The 23989-nt window shown below is 48.2% G+C and overlaps 1 protein-coding gene across 1 annotated transcript; it reads right to left on the bottom strand.

Annotated features, from left to right (window-relative positions):
- Nucleotides 1-1719: 1719 nt before the first annotated feature.
- Nucleotides 1720-23900, bottom strand: PMS2 (PMS1 homolog 2, mismatch repair system component). The gene is made up of 15 exons (XM_055135330.1): nucleotides 23761-23900; nucleotides 20604-20743; nucleotides 19958-20044; nucleotides 19693-19795; nucleotides 18596-18779; nucleotides 16745-16912; nucleotides 15871-15968; nucleotides 14940-15039; nucleotides 13912-13996; nucleotides 11253-11408; nucleotides 8518-9340; nucleotides 5805-5972; nucleotides 5252-5352; nucleotides 4878-5047; nucleotides 1720-2389 (listed from the first exon to the last, which is right to left on the bottom strand). Exons 1-15 carry the CDS (start codon nucleotides 23781-23783, stop codon nucleotides 2246-2248), a joined length of 2550 nt encoding a protein of 849 aa, XP_054991305.1. The 5' UTR covers nucleotides 23784-23900; the 3' UTR covers nucleotides 1720-2245.
- Between the last annotated feature and the right edge of the window lie 89 nt (nucleotides 23901-23989).

Here is a 23989-nt window from a genome sequence, read left to right as displayed (position 1 = left end):
GGCGATGCACAGGGGTTATTCCTGGCTCTGCACTAAGGAATTGCTCCTGGTGGTGCTCAGGGAACCATATGGGATGCTGGGAATCGAACCCGGGTCAGCTGCGTGCAAGACAAATGCCCTACCCCTCTACTTTTTAATCGAATGATTCCCCTACTCTTTCTAAAGGGCTGAAGTGATAGCACAATGGGTAGGGCTTGCACGCGGTCGACCCGGGTTCAATTCCTCCATCCCTCTCAGAGAGCCTGGCAAGCTACTGAGAGCATCCCGCCCGCACGGTAGAGCCTGGCAAGCTACTCATGGCACATTCGATATGCCAAAAGCAGTAACAACAAGTCTCACAATGAAGACATTACTGGAGCCCGCTCGAGCAAATTGATGAACCTAGATGACAGTGCTACAGTGCAGTGCTACTCCTTCTAAAACAGGATTCAGTGAGAAGAAAGGACTAAGTTTCCTTCACCACTGAGGTCTAGCTTGCTGTGGACAGAACATCAACGTGCCAGTTCCGTGTGTGAAGGAGCTTTCCTGTTTCCTTAGTTTCTTGGCTAGGGGGCAAGTCTGGGCACAGGGTGAGGGGTCACTCCTGTCAGTGCTCGATTGACAGAGTTCAGGGATCAGGTCAAGAGCTTCCACGCCATCACGTGCTCCAGCCCAGAGAGCCATCTCATGCCACACCCCAACTTTTCATCTTAAAATAGGAGCAACCCCTAGCAGTACTGGGATGGGTGGTGGTGCTGTCACTGGCAGAACCGGTCTGAGGCTGGCGTTTAGGGTCTTTCGGATGCCAGGCGAGTGCACCCTGCTGAGTCCAATCCTGCCCACAACTCCTGTCTCCTGGGGGGCGCCTGCACAGCCGCTTGCTCCTCTACCAGTGAAGCCGGTTTGCACGGGGCGAGAGCTCTCCCCAAGTTTGATTTTTCCACTCCCCGCACCACTCCCGCCAGCCCACTCCCGCCCTCCTGGCCCCCTCCGTGCCCCCACGCACCATCGGGTCCCAGGAGCTGGACTCGCTGCTCCGCCCACCTGGGAAGTCCAGAAGCCGAGGCCGCGCAGCGCGTCCGGATGGTCTCCAGGCAACCGGGGGGCGCGGCCACACCCCTTAAAGGGGCCGCAGAGGCGGGACCCTCCCTAGCCGGAGCACCTGATCCTGAGCTCCGGGCCTCACCTCTTTACCTACACCAGGAGCTGGTAGTATTCCTGCTCCACAACTTCCTCCACACTTGGAGGCTTCAAGCTGCGCAGACTCACCAATGGACGCGTCCAGCGGGGTCCTCTGTTCCCACCCTCTTAAGAAACCTGCGGCTTCTCAGACCCGGCCAGGGGGTCTCAAGGGCAGGTAAGGCTCTGAGCTAGCACCAGCCTCACTTACTCCAAGCCCCTCTGGCCATATGGGTTACAGACTCAGGACTCTGAGCATCAGACATCTGTGCCCACTGTCCACACCAACTCTGACTGCCCTGGTGAGAATAAAGGGTACACAACATGGTACATGACACGTGAGGTGGCAAGACCTCTACAGGAGAGACCAGAAGGGCCCACACTTGCCAGCTCACACGGCACCGCTCAGGATTCCTCGAAACATCCCACTCCCATTTCTGACAGAGCCCAAACAGGCCAAGGTTCTGTGGAAAACTACTGCGTGAGGCATTAGGTGAGGGTGGAGAATTCCAAATCCCTGCAGTTTCTGCTCCCCAAAAACTCCCATCACAACATTCAAGGTAGGGAAGACCAGAATCTTTTATTTCCCTTTGCTCTGTGACCTTTTAGCCAAGCAGAAAATTCTCCTTGGGGTTTCTGGATTATTCCTTTTTTTAAAATTCAATGTGCATCAGGGTTGAAGACCACCAGCATCAGATGACCATGATTTTAAATTTAAGAAAGTAAATTGTTACCAATCAAACCACTATTAACTGCAGGTCGCCACATGCAGCCGGAGGCCCAGGTAACACCTCGAGTGCTCCCTGACTGTTTTCCCCCCCTTTTTGCATTAGCCATGTCCCTTTAGAGAGCCATGTCCTATTCTTTGTAAGCTGTGCTCTTGCCTGCACACACAAGTGCAGAAGATACCCTGTGGCAAGCAATGAAAGGTGTCTTGAAAGGTTTTCAAGATCACTTTCAAACTAACCCAGTACTTTTTAAGTAGCAGAGGTTAATTTTGGAAACCAAGCTTGGTTCGTTAAAACCCTGCCTTTCAAATGAGAAAATCCACACTCCACACTGGACTTCCGGCAGCTGAGCCACGCTGTCAGTTCTGAGAAATGACGTCCAGATTGGCAATGTGCCTCATAGTTGGCCTTCCATGGGGACAGTTCCAGGGATGGTCCATCTCACCCATGTGGGTGATAAGTTTCTTCATCTCACTTGTGTTGAGAGCAGTTCCGATCATCACCTAAATGAGAAACAACAGCTTCAATTCACGTTGGGCTGGCTTCCGCTGAGAAGAGCAGCTCTATAGGGACACTGCAGAGCTGTGAAAAGGTTGGACAAAACCTTAAAATATAGGCCCAGGGGCCCTGAGCGATAGGACAGCGGGGAGGGCGCATGTCTTGTTCAATCCCTGACACCCCATATGGTCCCCAAGATCACCAGGAGAGACTGAGCGTAAAGTCAGGAGGAAGCCCTGAGCACCACCAGTTGGGGGTTAAAAAAAAAATGAAATCATGGGCCTGAAAACCGGTTCACCCAAGGACGCTGCTGTTTGGATTTCTTGTTGCACCTTCCTGAGACCAGACCAGCTTTCAGCAGGGGCCCTGGCAGGGGACTCCAGCCCTCCTGGCCTGAGGGCCACACACGCCCATGCCTCTCACCTCAAAGACCAGAGTGGTCTAGCACCTGGATTCTTTATAATTATCTTTGTTTTCTTTTTTGGAGAGGGGGGTAGGTGGGTAGGGTTTGATCACACCTGGAAGTGCTCCGGGCTCACTCCTGGAAGGACTTAGGGAACCATATGGGGTGCTAAGGATAGCCTCCCTCCTGCACCCACTCCTGTCATCTCTGCACTGCAAACAGCTCCCTACATTTGGCCCATACTCCCAGGTCCTGCCATAAGCAAGGCAGCACCCTACTCACTGTCCTACTCTTTGGCCCCTGTGTTTGTTTCAAAATTTGACTTATTATCATCAGGTGTTTGATTTTTATACCTACTTTACACACATGGGGCCAGGTAAAAATTTCTCAGGCAATGGGGCAGAAAAGATCAGACGTGGGGGGGGGGGGGTAGGACACTTGCCTTGCAGCCAGCTTTGCTTCTATCCTAACACCTCACTTAGTCCCTTGAGCACGGCCAGCTCTAAGCACTGCTAGGTGTGGTCCAAACAAAAACATTTCTTGGGTTAAAAGGAGTCACAACCAGCTCCATTCCAAGGACCTGCCACCCAGCCTCTCAGGACAGGGACACCTTCCTCGGGTCTGTCACTGTCTGGCACTGGCACCACAGCCTGAGTCTCCTGATTCAGCGTCACTAGCCACACCTGCCCACATCTGGCGACCCCACCCACTCTAAGCACCAGGACATAGGGCAAGCTACTGCTCAGGGCCGCCACACTGCTCCCCAGGCCCGGGCCCAGGCCCATCCCCTGCTCCACTCTCCTGGCTCCTGCTCCCGTCCCGGCCTCCTCAACAGCCAGGCGGCACTGCCTGTGCACTGCAGACTTGCCCAGCTCTGGCACAACCACTACCCACCAACTAGGCGGGGACAAACAGCCACCACTGACTCACGGCAAGCAGAGACTGAGCCCTGAGCAGCAGGAGGGATGACAAGCCTGAGCCCATCTGTCCCCTTTTCCCTCTGCACCTGAGCTTCCCAGGCTCTGGATTCACTTATGTCAGACCGTCCTCTCAGTTCAATGGACTGGGACCAGTAAGTAGCTGAGACCACTCCCACCTCCTATTTCCAGCCCCCTCCCTCACGCACACGCCCCTCTGCTATCCCTGCACCCCAAGCCATCTCTACATTTGGCTCAAACTCCCAGGTCCTGCCACCAGGGTCCCCGCTCAGTTACCTGGGCCAGCCTCTGGCTTTGAGAAACCCTGGGCCTCTGTCCTGTCTGCTCTTCCCAGGGCCCAAGCCACCTCCCAAGCGTCCACCCAGGGCCCTGGGTGTCCACCTCACTGTTTAGTCCCCTGCGTGCCCTCCCTCTCCACAGATACGGTGTGAATTGTTTGCTCTTCCTGGGGGAGCCCTCAGCAAGGCTCGGGAGGCCCCAGGGCCGCTCTGATATACTTGGCCCATCAGCCCAGCTAGTGCAGTGCCAGCTTGTGATACAGCAGTGCTAAGGCAGATGGTGCTGGACACCGACCTGGGCTCCGAGCACTCCTCCTAGCCAATGTCCACTTTCTGACCCAACTTGCTGGCATGTCATGACTTCTGTCTCCACCTTCCCACTAGAATAATCAGTTCCCTGAGGTCTTTCTTTGCCTTTACCTCTGTCATCAGATGTCCCTGGCACCTGAATCAGGGGGCTGCAGCAGAGGCTCAGAAATGCCCCTGTGGGAATGGTGCTACAGCGTCTAGGCCTTTGCCCAAGCACAACTTAGCCCAAGCAAATGGCTCCTGGTGTGTACCTGGTACCTGCAGAAGAGACCCTCACCCCCAACCAGTAGGCAGGCCTGGCAGATGCCCCCTTTGCAGGAGGAGCATCAAGCCCTTATGGCACAGGTTGTTAAAAGTACCCAGAGAATACTGCCCCCAGGTGAGGCAGCTGTCATTAGGGGTAGAGGCCAAGGCTGAGGCCGCCATGCCAGGGGTGAGGTTACACTGACAGACAGAACAGGTACTCAGGAAGTTTCTTGTCATGCCAACTGGGGGCAAAAGTGAGAAGCGCTGCAATCAGAAGCCAGCGGCCCACACCTCACAGTGCACTTCCCCGCCAACTCACAGACTTCCGGCAGGCTCTGGAGGCGAACATCTGCCTAACTCGGGAAGGCCGGCACATGACCCCAGGGCTGTCACTTAGCATGAAGATCAACTCATCTATGTCCTGGGGTCCGAACGTCCAGTTCTTACTGGTGGGCAAGGAAATCAGCTTGGCCCTTTCGGTGACTGGTGCTGAAAGAATAAAATTTGGAGAAGTTCATGTCTTGAAAAATGCATTTCATTTGTGTGCCATCTGCAAATGACCCATGGCGAGAGCAGACAGACACGTGGTGCTTTGGGAGGAGCTAATTTCATCTGACAGCAACCACACGCTGCCCTCAGAGCTTGCCTGCAGCTCCAGAAAGACATACATGGCTCTGTGTGCTCATCACTCACCAGCTTCATCAATAACAAAATCAAAGCCGTTCTTCCTAAAGATGTCCAGATTCTCTATCAGAACTGCTTCATTGACAGCAGTGAGGCCAAGAGTCTGAGGTCTAAAAAAGAAAAGAAGAAATGACACCAGACCTGAAGTTAAACAGCTCTGAAGAGAATGGAACTAACACGGTAGCAGGATTCTCTCGCTTGCTGCATTCCAAAGGGCACTGGAAATAACAGCATACTCAGCTACGTGCTTTCCTGCCACAGAACTCAGAGAACCTCCTTTTCAAGGTTTTCTTTTGAGGCACATCCAGTGGTGGCCAAAACCCAAACCCTCCATCCCCCAAATCTACTCTAAGACCTGGGAGATTTAGCTCAGTAGGCTGGGCCCATAGCAGGCCTAGCTCTAGTCTTGGCATTCCAGACATGGCTCTAAACAAATATACTATAGGGATGAACGCTTACGGTAAAAATACCTAGGCACACACCCATGCACATAAGCGGCTACGCCTGTCAGACCCAAGAGGCATGAGACATTGGGAAGCCTTGGACCAGATGGGGAACTCACGCTATGAGCCTCTGGCCCTGGAGGACAGTGTGCTGCTGGAGCATCTCAAAGTTGTACTTCTCGTCCGTCGCATGCTGGTCCACTATGAAGAGGTCAGCGTTGAGTTTGGTGATGATAAATCCCAGGTTAAACTGGCCTATGACTTCCATCTCTGCAAACATTGCTTTACTGCACACAACAAATGTATATTACAAGACATTTAAAAAACAGTTCCTGATGATAAAAACATTAACAAGAAAAAAAAATACATCGAGTGAAGGAGATAAGCTATAGAAGGGAACATTAGGACAACAGGGGAAGAGAAAAGTGCCTGCCACAGAGGCAGGCTGGGAAGACAGGAGGGAAACTGGGGACACTGGTGGAGGGTAGGGGACACTGTGAAGGGACTAGCATTGGAACAATGTACTCATGAAGCTCAAACATAAATATCGTAACTTTGTAATTCACAATAATAAAAAAACAATAATATATTTTTAAGAAATAGGAAAAAATCCAAACCACAATCTCTAATAATCCATTTTCTTTTGGTTTCTGGGCCTCATCCAGTGGTGCTCAGGCTTACTCCTGGCTCTACTCTCAGGGATCACTCCTGGCGGTGCTCAGGGGATTATCTGTGGCGCTGGGGCTCAAACCCTACCAACTGTACTATTGCTCCAGCCCCTCCCACTTTTCATTTTATCTTTTCGGGAAGGCTCCCAAGTAGTATCCGGGATCCTGGGGACCCCTTCCAACAATTCTCAGACAATGGGGACACAGTTCGGTGTAAGGACCAGAGGATGCAGTGCTTCTCAGAGCCCGCAGTGCTGGGGATTGTCCAGGCCACCCCAGCAATGCTCAGTGGCCTCTAATCCATGATGCCTTGAAAGACCATGCAGTGCAGGGGGAGCAAACCAGGACTGGTCACAACCAAGGCCTGCTCCCCAAGTCCTGTGTCATCTCCCCAATCTCAGTAATTCTACCTTTTTTTTTTTTTTTGCTTTTTGGGTCACACCGAGCAATGCACGGGGTTACTCCTGGCTCTGTACTCAGGAATTCCTCATGGCGGTGCTCAGGGGACCATATTCGTTGATGCCGGGGATCAAACCCAACCCAGGTCAGCCATGTGCAAGGCAAACGCCCTATCCTCTGTGCTACTGCTCTGGCTCCAATTCCACTTTTTTTTTTTTTGGTTTGTTTTTTTTTTTAGCTTTTTTGGGTCACACCTGGTAATGCTCAGGGATCACTCCTGGCTCTGCATCCAGGAATCGCCCCTGGTGGTGCTGGGGGACCATACGGAATGCTGGGAATGGAACACGGGTTGGCCGCGTGCAAGGCAAATGCCCTACCTGCTGACTCCAGCCCTAATTCCACTTTTTAAAGAAAACGTGTTAATCATTCATGCACTTCACCTCTTCAGGGATTACATTAGTTTCTATGGAGAACATTTTGGCCTACAACCTTCCAGACTGTGGCCTATAAACGTAATGTTTTGATTTTTGTTTTATGTTTTGCTTTAGGGTCACACACACCCAGCGATACTCAGGGCTTACTCCTGGCTCTGTGCTTGGGAGATGAGGTGCTGGGGGGTCAAACCCTGGTCACCATGTGCAATGTCACCATGTCACCTTACCCACTGTGCCCCCCATACAAATAATGTTTTGGGTTTTTTTTTTTTGCTTTTTGGGTCACACCCGGTGATACACAGAGGTTATACTTGGCTTTGCACTCAGGAATTACTCCAGGCGGTGCTCAGTGGACCACATGGGATGCTGGGAATCAACCTGGGTTGGCCGCGTGCAAGGAAAATGCCCTACCCACCGTACTACCACTCCAGCCCCTACAAATAATGTTTTAAAAACACAAAGTGAAAGTGGAATCTCATCACTAACTGCATCAAGTATTCTCCTGCCCCATAAGGAAAGATCTATTGCTGTTTCTTTCTTCCTTTGTTTTTGGTGAGAGAGGAAGTTAGGCCATGGGCTACTCCTGCTGTGGTATGAGATATGCTGTTCCTTTTTGGGGCTTCATAGCCCGCTGTGCTTAGGTCTTCCTCCTGGCTCTGTTCTCTGGTATCACTCCTAGCAGGGTTTGGGGGACCATAAGAGGTGCCAGGGATTGAACCCAGACCAGATCAAACCCATGCCAGCTGCATGCAAAAGCAAACATGCTACCACCACCCCTCCCCCCACTCCTTGAGTGATGCTATCACTCAAGCCCCTGGGTATGCTGTTGTTTCTACCTTACAGCCATGGTAGCACTCAACTTCCAGTATTTCTGCTTGAAGTAGCACAAAGTTGCAGCAAACATTAGTATGGGATGTGCTCTACTGTGGAAGTCAAGTAATTTCCTGGACTCTACCACTAAACTTCACCTTGAAAAAGCAACATAGTAATTCTCCAACCAGACAATTACACTTTGGGAAATGGGTTTTCATCAATGTCAAGCTGTGGCTACTGGGAAGCTGGCAGCAGGGTGTCATTTGTGGTGAGAGTGCTCCAGCAACCAGGGAAGAAATCAGAGCCAGGTATACCCTGGCAAGGTTAATCAGCTCGGGGATACAGGCAAGGAGGGAGGAGGAGCAGGTGAGGGGCAGACCCTGGACCGAGGCACGGCCGTCCAGGGTACTGAGCCCAAGAGAAGACACCCAGGGGCATTGCTGAGCAGGGCCATTCATCTTGGGTCCTCTGTACCACTTGCTCAAGTCAGGAAACCCATGTTGCTCAGAAGGACTTACCTGATCTCCTTCCTAAGTTCCTCTTCTGCAGCCTGGTTTTCCCCGGGGCAAATCCTGGCCCTGAACTTTCTGTAACCCTGCCCACCTTCTCCTTGCTGTTGTTGGTGCCGTAGATGCTTTACTCGCTGGGACAAAGAACGCATGGAGAAGTGGAGGGGCACTATTTTCTTACTGATGTCAACCGCGATGTCCACCAGCTGCGGCTCGGGCAGCTGGCCAGGGCTGCCGGCCCCTTCTGTCTTGAAGCGCTTAGTGGGTGGAGGCAGAGCCTCCGCTTCGTCTCCATCGTCCTCTTGGTCCAGGGGACTCTCGGAGGCAGAAATGCAACAACTGGCCTCAGGGGGCTTCTCATGAGCTGCCACATTATCTTGTGAAAACCTGTCTTCGAGGGAGCTGGCTGCCTGCTCACTGCTAGAGAAAGTGCCCTTTTCGGTGGTGCTGAGGCCTCCCTCTGAGCTGGTTGATGTGCTGCCACACCCTGAGTCCTTCTCCATTTGGTCGTGGGGACGCTGATCTAAACCCCTCAGCCCCTCCTGAGGGACAGGGGAGCCTGTGCCCACGACAAGCTTCTGGGAGCTGAGGAGATCCCCACTGCCACACAATGGGATGCTTTTTTTCTGTCTGGGTGAAACCTGCTTAGGGTCAGTGGTCTTTGGGCGTGGAGCTATGGTCCCGGTTGTGTGATGGAGAGCAAAGGCCTCCCTCAGTCTGGAGATGCTCACGGCCTTTCTCTCCTCTCCACGAGCGCCTGGAGAGGCGGGATGGGACTGCATTCCTGGAAGTGGCACTTCCACTGCTGTTGAAGAAATTTTGATCGAGTGACCTAAATAAAAATAGAGAAGATTGGCCGGGATAACACTTAAAGGACCAAGATGGCATTTCTGCCTGAACAGAATGTTCTCAAAAGACAAGCTCTTGGGGCCGGAGCGATAGCACAGCGGGTAGGGCGTTTGCCTTGCACGCGGCCGACCCGGGTTCGATCCCCGGCATCCCATATGGTCCCCCAAGCACTGCCAGGAGTAATTCCTGAGTGCAAAGCCAGGAGTAACCCCTGAGCATCGCTGGGTGTGACCCAAAAAGAAAAAAAAAAAAAAAGACAAGCTCTTTAGGCCTGGGAGATGACCCAGAGGAAGAGAGTTCAGGTTTGGCGCAACAAAGACCTGGGTTACAGTAACAGCACTGCGTGGTGCCCTGAGCTCCTCTGAAAATAGCCAGGTATGGCCCCCAAACAAACAAAGCTACAGGGTTGGCTGTAAGGAATATGGTTACCACTGGTGATACCACAAGGTGTATAGGTGGCTCTGCAGGTGCTATTTCCAGCTCTCAGGGCTGATCTACCACAGGCCATACTCACAGGTGCATTGTGGGTATGAATGCGAATGCACCCAGCCCCACCTAGTCTCATCACACCCTCAGGTTAGTGGGCTTCACAAAGTCTAACCTACTGATTCTAAACGGTTCTCACCCCTACTTAGGAGTCAGGCAATGTCAGAATAGAATCACATCACCTCCCACATGCCCCGATGGCCCCTATGTCTTGCCACTGACCTATGGCTCCCAACGCCTATGGGAGTGTTACAAAGCGTAATCCCAGAGCTATTTGCTCTCACTGGGAACAACATGAGGAATATTGATAGGATGACCCTCCTTGCCCCCAGACCTAGTTTCCTGGCTGCTCTCAAACCTTTAGTCTGCTAAGGGGCACAGACAAGCAGCCAGCACATCCGTCCCTGAACAGTCCCGCGCTCAGGGAAGGCTGGCTCAGCGAGATGAACCCTAAGGAGCGCATCTGGCTTTCAGAGGTGCCAGTGGGCTACAACCAACTCCATATCCCAGGGTGCAGTGGGCCTGCATCACACCCTCCAGGATGCCTGAGTGCACGTGCTGTAGCTGATTAAACAAGTGGCTGGTCCCTAATCACCAGGTGGGAGAATGACTGATTCCAGCTGCCCATCTGCTGTGTGCCAGCCTGATTTCAATGAGAAATCAGAGAAGAGCCAGTAGTGCCAGAGAGGCTCCTAAACATCCTTCCTGAAGAGAAAAGATGAAAGTGGCAAACACAAAACTACCTGAGAACTTGGAAATTCCCAGAAGCCTCACAGCAGGTGGGGAGAGTTCATCTCAAAAACCACCTAGAGTTCAGAAGAACCTACACATGCGTGTGCTCACAAGGCCACTGTTGCGTTTTAATCAAACTTTCTACCGCATAAACGACACACTCATCTCAAAAAGATTTTGGGGGGCTGGAGCGATAGCACAGCAGGTAGGGCATTTGCCTTGCACGCGGCTGACCCGGGTTCAATTCCCAGAATCCCATATGGTCCCCTGAGCACAGCCAGGAGTAATCCCCTGTGCATCGCTGGGTGTGACCCAAAAAGCAAAAAAAATAAATAAATAAAATAAAAAGATTTTGGTCCTGTAAGAAACAACGTTCCCTCAGGAGTGAGGAACAGCACCAGGCAAGGGACCAGTGCTCGGACATGCAGGCACCCAGACCCCCCCCCGTTACAGTCCCAAAGGCCTCAGCACTCCAGGTGTTGTGCCCCAGCAGCCTGGGTTACACGGAGCCCTAACCTTAAACTACCAGCCAGGCTGGCCAAGGGTCACCAGGACCCTTGAGCACTGCTTGAGAATATCATCCCCCAAAAAAAATTTGGAAAAAAAAAAAAAAGAGAGAGACTAAGCATCCTAGCTCTTCTCTGTAGAAGCTGATCACGGGCTAGTATTTGTCTTACCTTCAATATCCAACAATGGCTGCTGATTTACATGAAGCTTATTGGCATCACTCTCAAACATTCCTATCAAAGACGTCTTTAAAACTGCCAGCAATAACTTCTCTTCCTGCAGCAAAATCTGCCTTTTATCCGGAGTCACATTGATATCAACACACTCTAAGGCAAGAAAGAGAGTCCGAGGTGTAAATTCACTTCCAACAACAGCAACTTCTATTTTATTCAAGTGCACTTACCAAAGGCACCCCTGAAAAGGAGGGCTCAGGGGTTGGGGCAATGCCCTGCAGGGACAAGAACCTGGGTTCAATTCCTTGAACTACATTGGCACCCCTCCCCCGGCCCAGCAGGAGTGGGCCTTCTAACCCCCATAACACCACAGGGACCTTGCAGTGAACTTTCCAGCCTGGCTGGACAAGGGTCACCAGAAATGGGTCCCCACACCCAAAACTCAAGCTATTGCTACACTTTAGTGTATTAGTAAGCTTATACTAAAATGTTTCTGAAGTGGAGCACATGCCTAGCATGTACAAGACCCCGAATTCAGGGGCTGGAGAGACAGGGAAGGCACTTGCCTTGCACATGACCAGCCTGGGTTCAATCCTTTGACTCCTGTATGGTCCCCTAAACACTATCAAGAGTAATCCCTAAGCATCACCGGATATGTGGCCCCAAAAAACAAATGACCAAGTTCAATCCCTAGCCCCACCAGGCTGCCAGGAAACCTGGCAGCCTCCAAGAGCTGACAGCTGGGGCCTGAGAATCACCAGAAGTGGCCCCCGGCCATTCCCCTCAGCACCGCTGGGGTGATCCCTATAAAATGCTGTATCCAGGTGGCAGAAGGCACCTGCTGTGCTGCGTGAAGTGAGAGGTGATCTTAATTCGTGGGATATGCACTGAGCACGTCCCTGCATTTCTGCTGTCTGGGAGCCCTGGCAGAATCAGTGTGACTTTCCAGCCCACAGCCTGGTGCATGCAAGTACAACGACATGTGCCACCTCCAGGGACACTGCCACAAGGAACAAGGTACCTCAGAAAGCCAAGGCTTGCTCAAACTCCAACCTTTACAAGAGCAGCAGCAACAAAAGAGAAGAAGAGAAAAAAATTGTTTTTGTTTTTGGGTCACACTCAGTGATGCTCAGGGGACCACACAGATTCTAATTCTGCACTCAGGAATGAGTTCTGGAGGTGTATGCCAGGAATTGAAGCTGGGTAGCCGTGTGTAAGGCAAACACCTTACCTGCTGTATTATCTCCCTAGCCTCAATAAATAATATTTGATTTTAAAAACAACAACAAAAAAACACTTAGGGCTAGAGCAATTAATACAGCAGGTAGGGCACTGGCCTTTCACATGCCTGACCCAGGTTCAATCCCTAGGACCCCACTTAGGAGGGATTTTTTTTTTTTTAATCACACCTGGAGATGCACAGGGGTCACTCCTGGCTCTGCACTCAGGAATTACCCCTGGCAGTGCTCAGGGGGCCATATAGGATGCTAGGAATCAAACCCGGGTCAGCCACATGCAAGGCAAACGCCTTACCCGCTGTGCTATATCACTCCAACTCCAGGAGTGATTCTTTTTTTTTCTTTTTTCTTTTTGGGTCACAACCCAGCAATGCTCAAGGGTTACTCCTGGCTCTGCACTCAGGAATTAACTCCTGGCGGTGCCTGGGGGACCATATGGGGTGCTGGGGATCGAGCCAGGGTCAGCCACATGCAAGGCAAACGCCTTACCCACTGTGCTATCGCTCTGGCCCCCCAGGAGTGATTCTTAAACCAGGAATAAGCTCTGAGTACTGCTGGGCATGCCCCTAACCCCCCCCATAAATATAAATTTTAAAAAATCAGATAACAATCCAGAATTTTAACAGAGAAAAAAAAATTTCAAAATTAAGTAGAACATTTCAGTCTTTCTCCCTTGATTAATAGAGAAGTTGGTTTTCCTAGTAACATAATTGTAGTTTCCAGTGGAAAGCTTAAATAACTTATAAAAACTAAAATAAGTTCTACAAAGTAATATGAAAATTCTTTAAGAAAAATATATCACCAGATGGGGTGGAGGGAGGAAACAACAACATCACTGTATCACTGTCATCCCATTGCTCATCAATTTGCTCGAACAGGCACCAGTAATGTCCCCATTGTGAGACTTGTTGTTACTGTTTTTGGCATATCAAATACACCACGGGTAGCTTGCCAGGCTCTGCTGTGCAGGCAAGATACTCTTGGTAGCTTGCTTGCTCTCCGAGAGGGGCGGAGGAATCGAACCTGGGTCGGTCGCTCCAGCCCAACAACAACATATCACCAAACTTTTGTTTATAAAAGTCTCTGTCCAGTATTATCAGACTTATGCTTTTATTTTTTGCTTGTTTATTTTAGGGCCAAATGCAGGGGTGAAGAGGGCTACTCCCCACTTGGTGTTCAGGGTCACTCCCGAAAGTGCTAAGGAATCATGTAGTACTGTAAATGATGCCCACAGCTCCAGCACGCAAAGCATGAACTCCTTCCTTTTTTTTTAGTGTAGGAGTACTGCTACTTATTCAGCCATTGATGCATGCACTCCTTCCTGCCCACTCCACTGAATGAACTCCTTGACCCGATATTTTCATTTTATTCTCATAAGGAAAGATAACCAATATTAATGAAATTTTGGTGGAACTCACCAGAGTCAACAGAAATGTTCAGAACAACAAATGGATACTGATGTCGATTATACATGTGATAGACCTCATTCACAAGCCGGGAAATCTATATAAAATCAAAGATTATTATAGCTAGATTGAAGTATAATTGTCCACCAATAATTTGCAAAGAACAGCATATGGTAATTCCATACATTAATACATGGACATATAAACATACATACATACATACATATATACCATAAATAACCCCCCCCAACCAAAACCATCTCAGGATCAGGATAACCAGTATATTGGCTAAAAAACTTTTCCTCACTCTCCTCAAAAGAATTTGTGTTTGTGTGTGTGTGTGTGTGTGTGTGTGTGTGTGGTGTGTACGCACACACTAAATCCAATGCCTCACACAAGTCATGTGGTCTATCACTGAGCCCTAAAAAGGATATCTTAAATCAGAAATTCCTAAGTGCAGAGTATTTTTCCAATCAGACATTTCACAGATGCTCTTAAGGAAATGTCAATTAAATGCAGGTGCAGTCAAAATGCTCATAAAAACACATTTACATGTGCTGAGAAATATAGGCAGATGACTTTATAATGAGATTGTGAAATCCATTAGAGAGAAACCATAATCTCACACTAATTACAATACAGACAATAAATTTAAAGTCAGACCATTCCTGGCTGACAGTAGTTTTATCTTGTTACTATGGCTATTGTAACAGCCACATCTGGTAGTGGGAGGCGGGGGATGTAATACTGAGGCTCACACTCAGCCTCACATGTAAAAGGCAGGTGTGCAAACGTCTGAGCCACATCAATGGCACAGAAGTGTGACTGTGGAATAGGAAGCATTCCTAAGGTCCACCACTGCTAAAGATGCAGTCAGGCCTGAACCCTCATGGCCCCTGAAGCATGAAAAGAGAACCAGTTTAAGCCTGAGGCAGAAACAATGTAAACTGTTTCCATCAGAGAAAATCAGTAAATTTAAAAATAAAAGGTTAAAGCCAGTCGTAAACACCTAATACAAAAACTTTTTACAAAGTCAATACCTTGGCTGGGTCACATGGCCTCCGGTTGATAAAGAAAAACTGTCTGTCCGTTGAACTCCTTCCAACCCCATGAGCACACACAGAAATGAAGCCTGAGATGCTATCGGGACACACAAAGGACAGGCAGGTGAAAAGGACAGAAACCAGATCAGATGGCACATTCTTTTTGTTTTTGTTTTGGGGGTCACAACTGGCAGTGTTCAGGGTTTATTTCGAATTCTGTATTCAGGGATCACTCCCGACGGTGCCCAGGGACCATATGGAGTGCCAGGAATCAAACTCAGGTCAGCCACATGCAAGGCACGCATCATGTTACCCAACTCCCCAGATGGTATGTCCTTTTTTTCTTTTTTTGCTTTTTGGGGTCACACCCAGTGATGCAGAGGCTACTCCTGGCTCATGCACTCAGGAATTACTCCTACAGTATTCAAGGGACCATATGGGATGCTGGGAATCGAACCCGGGTTGGCTGCATGCAAGGCAAACACCCTACTGGCTGCATTATTGATCCAGCCCCAGATGGTATGTTCTTAATGTAATGAATAAAACCTACAACGTCCCTGACACGTCCAAGTACTAGGATTCAGTTCATGAGTACTTGAGCTCTATAAATCCTCCTTCCCAGCAGTATTCCCATCCTCGTATGAAACTATAAGGCATGAAATCACTCTATTTTTTGTTTGTATTTTGGGCAACACCCAATAGTTCTCAGGGGATGTTCCTGTTTTTGAGCTCAGGGGTGACCCCTGATATTGCTCAGGGAACCATTTTTGTTGCCAGGGATCGAACAGGGATCAGCACATGCATACCATACTATTATCTCTGGCCCCATAACTATCTTTAAAAATAACACAGGGCCACCCGCAAAAACATCAACTAAGGAACTCAGGAAAAAATGCGTGGCTGGAATATTCCTGGCAAATCTACTTACCAAAATAGGTTGGTTAGAGTGTCAGAGCAGCTCAGCCCGTACTCTTCACAGACGGGATCACTAGGGGGCAGCTGGACAAAAGGAATGAGGCTCTGCAGCTATCAAGAAACCAAGACTCGTGGTTATTTCTAGACAAAACGGACCAAACTGCTGAAAAGAAGATGGAACAGGGGTTCTGTATTTCCTTCCTAGGGAGCTATCCACATTAAGGGCACAAAGAAACAGGATGTCAGTCCCTTGGATCTTCCGTTAGAAAGATGAAACGCCTGAGCACCATGTATCCATAGTCAATATACTGCTCCACACTACTTAATTTTTTTGGAGAGTGAAATGATTTTTTTCTTTTTCCTCTTCTTTCTTTATTTGGGTAGGTTTTGGACCATCCACAACACTATTCAGGGTTTACTCCTGGCTCTGAGCTCAGGGTTCATTCCTGGTGAGCTTGGGGAATCATATGGGGTCCCCAGCTGAGTGCAACACAAGACAAATGTCCTATCTGCTGTATTATTATTACAGTCCCCATAAAAAAGTATTATTTCATTCAACAATTAGAAAAAACTGAAAGACTTTCAGCTATCTTGCACTATACAATAAAAATGCTTGGATGCAGTCTCTTTCCATTGGAAAGAATGGCCATCTCCAAACACTAGCAACAAGCACTGTTTCAATTATTATTTTAAACTTTGGGCCGTACCCAGCAGTGCTCAAGGCTTACTCCTGGCTGATCTCAAGCATCACTGCTGGTGGGGCTCAGGGAACCATATGCGGTGCCAGGGATCAAACCTGGGTTGGCCAAGTTCAAGGCAAGCACCCTACCAACTATACTATCTCTCTAGCCCCACAAGCACCATTTTTAAACCAGGACAAGCACTACCTGTTTCTGCCCAAACACAGATCCGATGTTCTCTTTTATGCTGGAGCTGCCTGATGTGCAAACCACAGGCTGTCTTTTTCCTTGTCCAACCTGATTGGTGCAACTTACACGGATGCCTGTTGAAATGATACAGTATGCCTGTAAGACCTGGACCATTCTGGCATACTCCTGTTTCAGAAACACAAACACAAGAGTCAGCATTACTCTAATCTCATAAAAACTACACTGTCCAAATTCTAAGACCTAATTCATGATTCTCCTATCCTATATATGGTATAAGGCACTCCCACTAGAAAGGCCCATGAACTTTATCTCCTTCCACTGTAAAAGGGAACTCAGAGGTTTTAGTTCTTAGTTACACTTCTTTCATAAGTGTGAAAATCCAGGCCCACTGCTGAAAGTCTAAAGTGACAAGAGATAGACTCTGGTTGGTAGGCAGAAACATCAACTTTCTATAGCACCTAATACTGTTACTTAAAAGGATCATAGTTTCTGTTACATTATTTCATTATATTAATTTACTGACTCTGGAACTATCATTGCAAACCCCCAGCACTCCAAGTGCTACCCCAATAAACAACGCAACCAAACATGTAACTCCTGATACCACAAATGTGCAATCCCACCAGACATCACAACTGAGAAATATTATGAGAAATATTAATATAATGAGAAATTAATATAATGAGAAATATTAAAATATAGCAATTTTTCTGTGCAAAAACTAATTTTTAAATTAAAAAATTAAGTTTTTTCCTTAGTAATATATATTTTTAATAAACTTAAAAAAAACTTTAGGGGCCGGAGTGATAGTACAGTGAGTAAGCTGTTTGCCTTGCACATGGCGGACCCAAGATCAATCCCTGGCATCCCATATGGTACCCTGAGCATAGCCAGGAGCAATTCCTGAGTGCAGAGTCAGCAGTACCCTCTGAGCGTCACCAGGTATGATCCATAAATCGAAGAAAAAAAAGGGAGGGGAATAAAGCAATAGAATAGGGGGAGGGAGTTGTCTTGCATTCAGTTGGCCCAGGTTCAATCACTGGCATCCCTGAGCACTGCCAGGAGTAATGCCTGAGTGCAGAGCTAGGAGTAACCCCTGAGCATCGCCAGGTGTGATCCAAAAAGCCAAAAGAAAAAACAAACAAACAAACAAACAAAAATGTTTTAAAGTTTTTTTGGGGGGGTATACCCTGCCATGTTTGGGGCTTACTCCTGGCTCTGTGCTCAAGGATCAGTCCTGCAAAGGCACAGGGGACCATATGTGGTATTGGGGATGGAACCCAGATCGGCTGTATGTAAGGCAAGTGCTCTACAGGCTATGCCATCTCTCTGGCCCTGTAATATATAATTCTGTAGTACCAAATCAAGGTAGAATGAGTATAAATCACTTTATAAGGAAAGAAAGGGCAAAACTTGGTCAGCACCAGGCCAAAAGGATGCAAGCACACAACTTGATGTGTGCCACACTCAGCTGAAAACTTGTGAGCACCAGGGACAAGAGCAATAGTACAGCTGGTAGGGCATTTGCTTTGCACACAGCTGAACCAGGTTTGATTTCTGACACCACACATGGTCCCCCAAATTCCTATCAGGAGTGATGTTTGAGCACAGAATCAGGAGTAAGTCCTGAGCACAGTCAGGCATGACCTTAAAACAAACAAAAACTGAGAGCAATCGAAGTCAGACATGTGCAATCCCAGCCATCAGAACACCATCAACAACAAAAGGAAGGGGGAGGGGGTGGGGAGAAAAATAAACAGGAAAAGGAGAAGCCTCTTGAGTGGCTCCTCCTCCACATAAGCAAATGAGAGACAATGACAACCCGACTCTGACATTTAAATATCGCACTTTTTTAATATTCCTTTGAAACTCCTTATGCCGCACAGGTAGCGTATAAAATAACTGTTGCACGCTGGCTGTTGTCCCTCTGGGTCGAGGGCAGGGGCTTTTCTGAACGATTTTCCCATTGTGATCAAACACCAACCGTGCCCCAATCTTCGCAGACTCATGGCAGGTAGAGATTGTCAAGTCACTGTGGGAGAAAGCGGACACACAGGGAAAGTCAGTGTGTGGATCTGTGCCTGAGCATGCCCTCATCTCTCAGAATTCTCCAACAGATGATGATCCCCTGACATCAAGATGGGTAATGGAGTCACCATGAACCCTAAGAACTAGTACCTAATCTAGTGAGAGGAATTATTTCATAGTGATGAAAGTTTTGATACCTGGAATTTATTCTAGTTAAACTACAAAATGATGAAAGACCCCCCCGCCCCCAAATACACACATTCACAAAGACTGATTTTTGTGATTCACAAAGATTGATTACTGCTCTAACAAAACTTTTGAAAGGACCCAAAAGATATACAGTTTAACGATAAGTATAAAACTTAGAAACTCGTGTAATTAAATAAAAATTTTGATTATTTTCTGAACATTGAAATAAATTAAGATGAATGATATTTATTGTTTTTTAGTATATGTGCTACCAAAACAAGCACTGAATGGTATTTCTTATCTGTAATTTTAATTTTTATTATTTGCTTTTGTGGGTCATACCCAGAGATGCTCAGGGGATTAATCCTGGCTTTGCACTCAGGAATTACTCCTGGTGGTGTTTGGGGGACCACATGGGATGCCAGGAATCAAACACAGGTCGGCCACGTGCAAGGCTAACTCTCTGCCTGATGTACTATAGCTCTGGCCCTGTGATTTTAAAACTGAGAAGTTACTGCTTTGATAAAGGTAACAAGATTCTTTACAATATTCTTTACACTATTCTATGCTTACACTTCAGAAGGACCACCTTCAGCGGTGGGAAGAGAACAAGAATACACTTGAATAGTCTATTGGGAAAATGTGAACAAGAAAGATTTTAACAATACTTTCTAATTTTCAGAGATTTTTATAAAGGATTAAGTCAGTGGAAAAAAACATTCCATCACCTCAGTGCACAGAGTGAGCTCAGAGCTTCCCCCCGAAAGCCAAAAGTTTCAACCTGAGTTAGGTCAGCAAACTCTTGAATCTTAGAAGTGTGGTGTTTCAGGGCTGAAAGAGAGGCGTAAAGTAAGGCCCAAGATATCTCAAGTGACAAAACAAAAAACCAACAGAAGTAATATATTAGAAAGCTGGTTTCATGTTTCCTTAGACAGTGTTATTCAAAATTCTGAGATATTTTGCCCAAATATTGATTAGTAAAATTCAACTTACTTAAGCCTTCAAAGTTTTCTTCTTCTACCCCACATCCATTGTCTGATACTTCAATGAGATCCACTCCATAGTCTTTAAGCCTTATGTCTAAAAAATTTAGAATATTTATTCCTCAGAAATTGATTGACAGTAGAAACTTTCATTATATAACAGTATTTATATAGTTTACAGAATGCAAATGTGAGTCATAGCAACATTTATTCAAAATGGACTACTATCATTTTAAGTATTTTTTTTTGTCATTTTTGTCAGGGCAGGTACTTTACCAATACCAACCCTCTCCTAAGGTTATCTTGCATTTTGAGCTGATTCATCTATAACACAACATCTGATAAAGAATAGCAAGAACACAGTACAAGTAAATTGCTATTATTACCACTAATGCTAGGTTTCTAATAGGTATGAAATTATCTTAAAAAAATTTTTTTTTTCCAGTTCACCAACAACTACATGTCTCATTACATTTAACACATTTTTTTTTTCCCCGAATAAATAGCACAAAAACTGGTCATTTATGTGGTTTAAAACTCTCCCAGACTGCCAGGGATGTGTTTTAGTGTTAGTGACCTTGTCCTGCATGTCCTTGGGACCAATCTCCAGTTACCACCAAACAAAATTCTAAAAACGAACCTCTTCCCAAACTTACCAATATTGGTGGCACCAGCATCCACACTATTTTCCACCAACTCCTTCACAGCAGTGCTGAGACTCAGTACCACCTGCCCGGAACAAATCTGATGGACTGACTTCTGGTCAATGGGTTTGATGGCCTTAGCCGGTTCCTTACTAACAACACCAATCACAAGAAAGAAAGAATGAGACCATGAGTTTCATAGCGGCCTCCACTGTTGGAAACCATTCATCTCTGTTAACAGCTCTTTGGTCTAATTTATTGTGGTATCCTGGTTTCCTGTGTGCTCTTGGTTTCCATTTATTGTGTTTGTGTACCCATTTATTATGTTCACACATATGACTGTTCTACAATCAATCATTAAACATATAGCCAGCCCACATCCAAAAGAACAAAAGTGACCGGTGTTGGCGCAGATGTGGGGAGAAAGGGACTCTCCTTCACTGCTGGTGGGAATGCCAACTGGTTCAGCCCTTTTGGAAAACAGTATGGACGCTACTCAAAAAATTAGAAATTGAGGGGCTGGAGCAATAGCACAGTGGGTAGAGCGTTTGCCTTGCACTGCGGCCGACCCGGGTTCCATTCCCAGCATCCCGTATGGTCCCCTGAGCACCGCCAGGGGTAATTCCTGAGTGCAGAGCCAGGAATGATCCCTGTGCATCGCCAGGTGTGACCCAAAAAGCAAAAAAAAAAAAAAAAAAAATTAGAAATTGAGCTCCCATTTGACCCAGCAATACCATTTCTGGGAATATATCCCGGAGATGCAAAAAAGTATAGTAAAAGTGACATCTGCACCTACATGTTCATTACAGCACTGTTCACAATAGCCAGAATCTAGAAAAAAACCCAAGTGCCCGAGAACAGATGACTGGTTAAAGAAACTTTGGTACATCTACACAATGGAATACTATGTAGCTACTAGAAAAGATGAAGCCATAAAATTTGCATATAGATGGATCAACATGGAAAGTATCATGTTAAGTGAAATAAGTCAGAAAGAGAGAGTCAGAGAAAGATTGCACTCATTGGTGGAATATAAAGTAACAGAATGGGAGACTAACACCCAAGAATAGTAGAGATAAGTATCAAGAGTACTCCACAGCTTGGAAGCTGACCTCACGTGCTAGGTGAAGAAGCAGCTCTGATAGAGAAGGAATCACCAAGCAAAGGATGAAAGGTGGGCCCACCAGGGATGGGAGATACGGGCTGAAAATAGACTATAGACCGAATATGATGCCTACTTAATACCTCTATAACAAACCACAACACCCAAAAAGAGAGAGCGAGCAAATGGGAATGCCCTGCCACAGTGGCAAGGTGGGGTGACAGGGACAGGGTGGGGGTGGTGGGAGGGATGCTGGGACCATTGGTGGTGGAAAATGGGCACTGGGAGAGGGATGGGTACTCGATCATTGTATGACTGAAAAGTAAACATGAAAACCTGTAAGTCTGTAACTTTGTCTCACGGTGATTCGTGATTCGATAAAAAACAACAAACAAAAAACAAAAAACCCCACTAATGTAAAAAAAAAAAAAAAAAAAAACAACCATACAGCCAATGATCCCAAACCATCAACTCCAAATCTGGTGGACTGAAGCTTCGAATTTAATAGAGATGGAAAGACTCTAATTTTACTAGACTCTATATGGAAAAAATACATAGACTCTCCCCTAAAACTATGGTGAATGATCTTTCTCAACACCGGGCTCTTTCACACACAATGTGGAAAAAAAAAAAACAATGGTAGAAAATACTGGTATGGAGGCCCCTGAGCCCCACCAGGAGTAATTATGGAGTGCAGAGCACTGGGGGTGGCCAAAAAAAAAAAAAAAAAGGTGTTTTTTTTTCTCTTTGGGCCACAACTGGAGGTGCTAGGGGCTGTTCCTGCTCAGTGCTGAGAGGTGGAACCTGGACCTCCAGAGCACAATGAAAATGAAGTATCTAGTCCTTTGAACTATCTTTCTTTTGGGGGGGTCGCACCAGGCGATGCACAGGGGTTACTCCTAGCTCTGCACTCAGGAATCACTCCTGGCGGTGCTTGGGGGACCATATGGGATGCTGGGAATCAAACCTGGGTTGGCTGCGTGCAAGGCAAACGCCCTACCCGCTGTGCTACCGCTCCAGCCCCAAACTACCTCTGAGTTTTATATATATGAATGCCCTTCCTTCCTCCCATCCCAATTCAGAGTTCATTTTAGAAATCACAGATCTGGTCACATAAATTTCCTAATAAATGTTTTACTAGCATCCTGCAAGTGTTCTAGAGCTGCAGGAAACTGCCTCTAAGTGGAGCCCAGGTCCGTTCTTCTCTTCTCTCCTCAGTCCTTCTCCCCTCATGCTGCAGGCAGTGAATCGGACACTGCCACTGGTCAATCCGGGTCCTTACTCATGGCAACAATGCAATCATATGGGCTATTCTTCAAGAACCTTCCAGACACCAGAAGCACCATCCTTGGTTACTCCCAAGGCGTCTAGCGCGGAGTGAGACCTTCCAGAAGTGGCTGTCAACCCACGGGGCCAACACTGGGTCTCATTCCACCTGAAGCGTTCTACTGTCTTCCAAGTGCCAGAGGCTGAGGAGAGGCCGCACGGGCGGGCGGCGCTGGCCTCGCAGGGGGCAGAGCCCGGTTCCAGCCCTACACCGCACGGTCCCCCCAACAATGCGGGGTGCGACCCCGCGGGCACCCGGCGTAGCTCCCCAGACTCCTCACAGAACAGAAGCGTCGAGAAAACATCTCTCACGTAGGCCCTCCCCCACACACGTGCATTTCTGGGCTTGGCAGCGGAGATAACGCAGTGTGCGGTCTGACGGTGGGGCGGGGTTCGGGGCTCTGACACGGCTCGGGGGTTCGGGGGCCGTAGGCGACTCAAGCCGAACGCGGTGCTGAGAGACTCGCCGAGCCGCGACCACGCCCAAGCCGCCCGCCTCCTCAGGCAGCCCCCACGCTGGACAGAGGAGCGCGGGCTGCGGGCACGGGGAGCGGACCCGCGCTCAGCAGACGCGCGCTCCGCGCTCCCGCTCTGCAGGTCCTGAGACGGAGCTCGCGAGGTACCCGACCCAGCCCAGCGGCCCCCAGTCCATGCTCAGGGCGGCGGGCCTGCTTGCAGGGATCCAGAAGGCCGCCAGGCTGAGGGCGGGCGAGCGCGCAGCAGGCCAGCCCCGCCGCTCACCTGGGTCCCGCCGTCAGATCCATGTATCCAGACTCTGACGCGCCTCTGCGATCCGACTGAGCGCGCCGCAGTCCTCAGTCGGGCCTGCCCCCCCGGGCGCCCATTGGCTGCCTCGGAACCAGTGCCCGCCCCTTCCGAGTGGGCCCGCCAACACTTCCTTTCCCTCCTTCCCGCTGATTGGTGGGGTCAAAAGCCGAGGCCAAGACGTCAGGCAAGGTCAGACCAATGA

Source organism: Sorex araneus, chromosome 4, assembly GCF_027595985.1.
Source record: "Sorex araneus isolate mSorAra2 chromosome 4, mSorAra2.pri, whole genome shotgun sequence".
Classification (NCBI taxonomy): Eukaryota; Metazoa; Chordata; class Mammalia; order Eulipotyphla; family Soricidae; genus Sorex; species Sorex araneus.
The sequence above is the reverse complement of the archived record's forward strand: the minus strand, read 5'-3'. Positions and strand labels throughout refer to the sequence as shown.

What these genes read in the sequence shown, in the direction of transcription:
- PMS2 (XM_055135330.1), bottom strand. Translation starts at nt 23,783, where the DNA reads ATGGATCTGACGGCGGGACCCAG. An exon ending in GAACATTTCTGTTGACTCTG is followed by an intron (nt 11,409 to 13,911) that starts GTGAGTTCCACC and finishes TTCTTGCCTTAG; the next exon opens with AGTGTGTTGATATCAATGTG. An exon ending in GCCATTGTTGGATATTGAAG is followed by an intron (nt 9,341 to 11,252) that starts GTAAGACAAATA and finishes ATTTTTATTTAG; the next exon opens with GTCACTCGATCAAAATTTCT.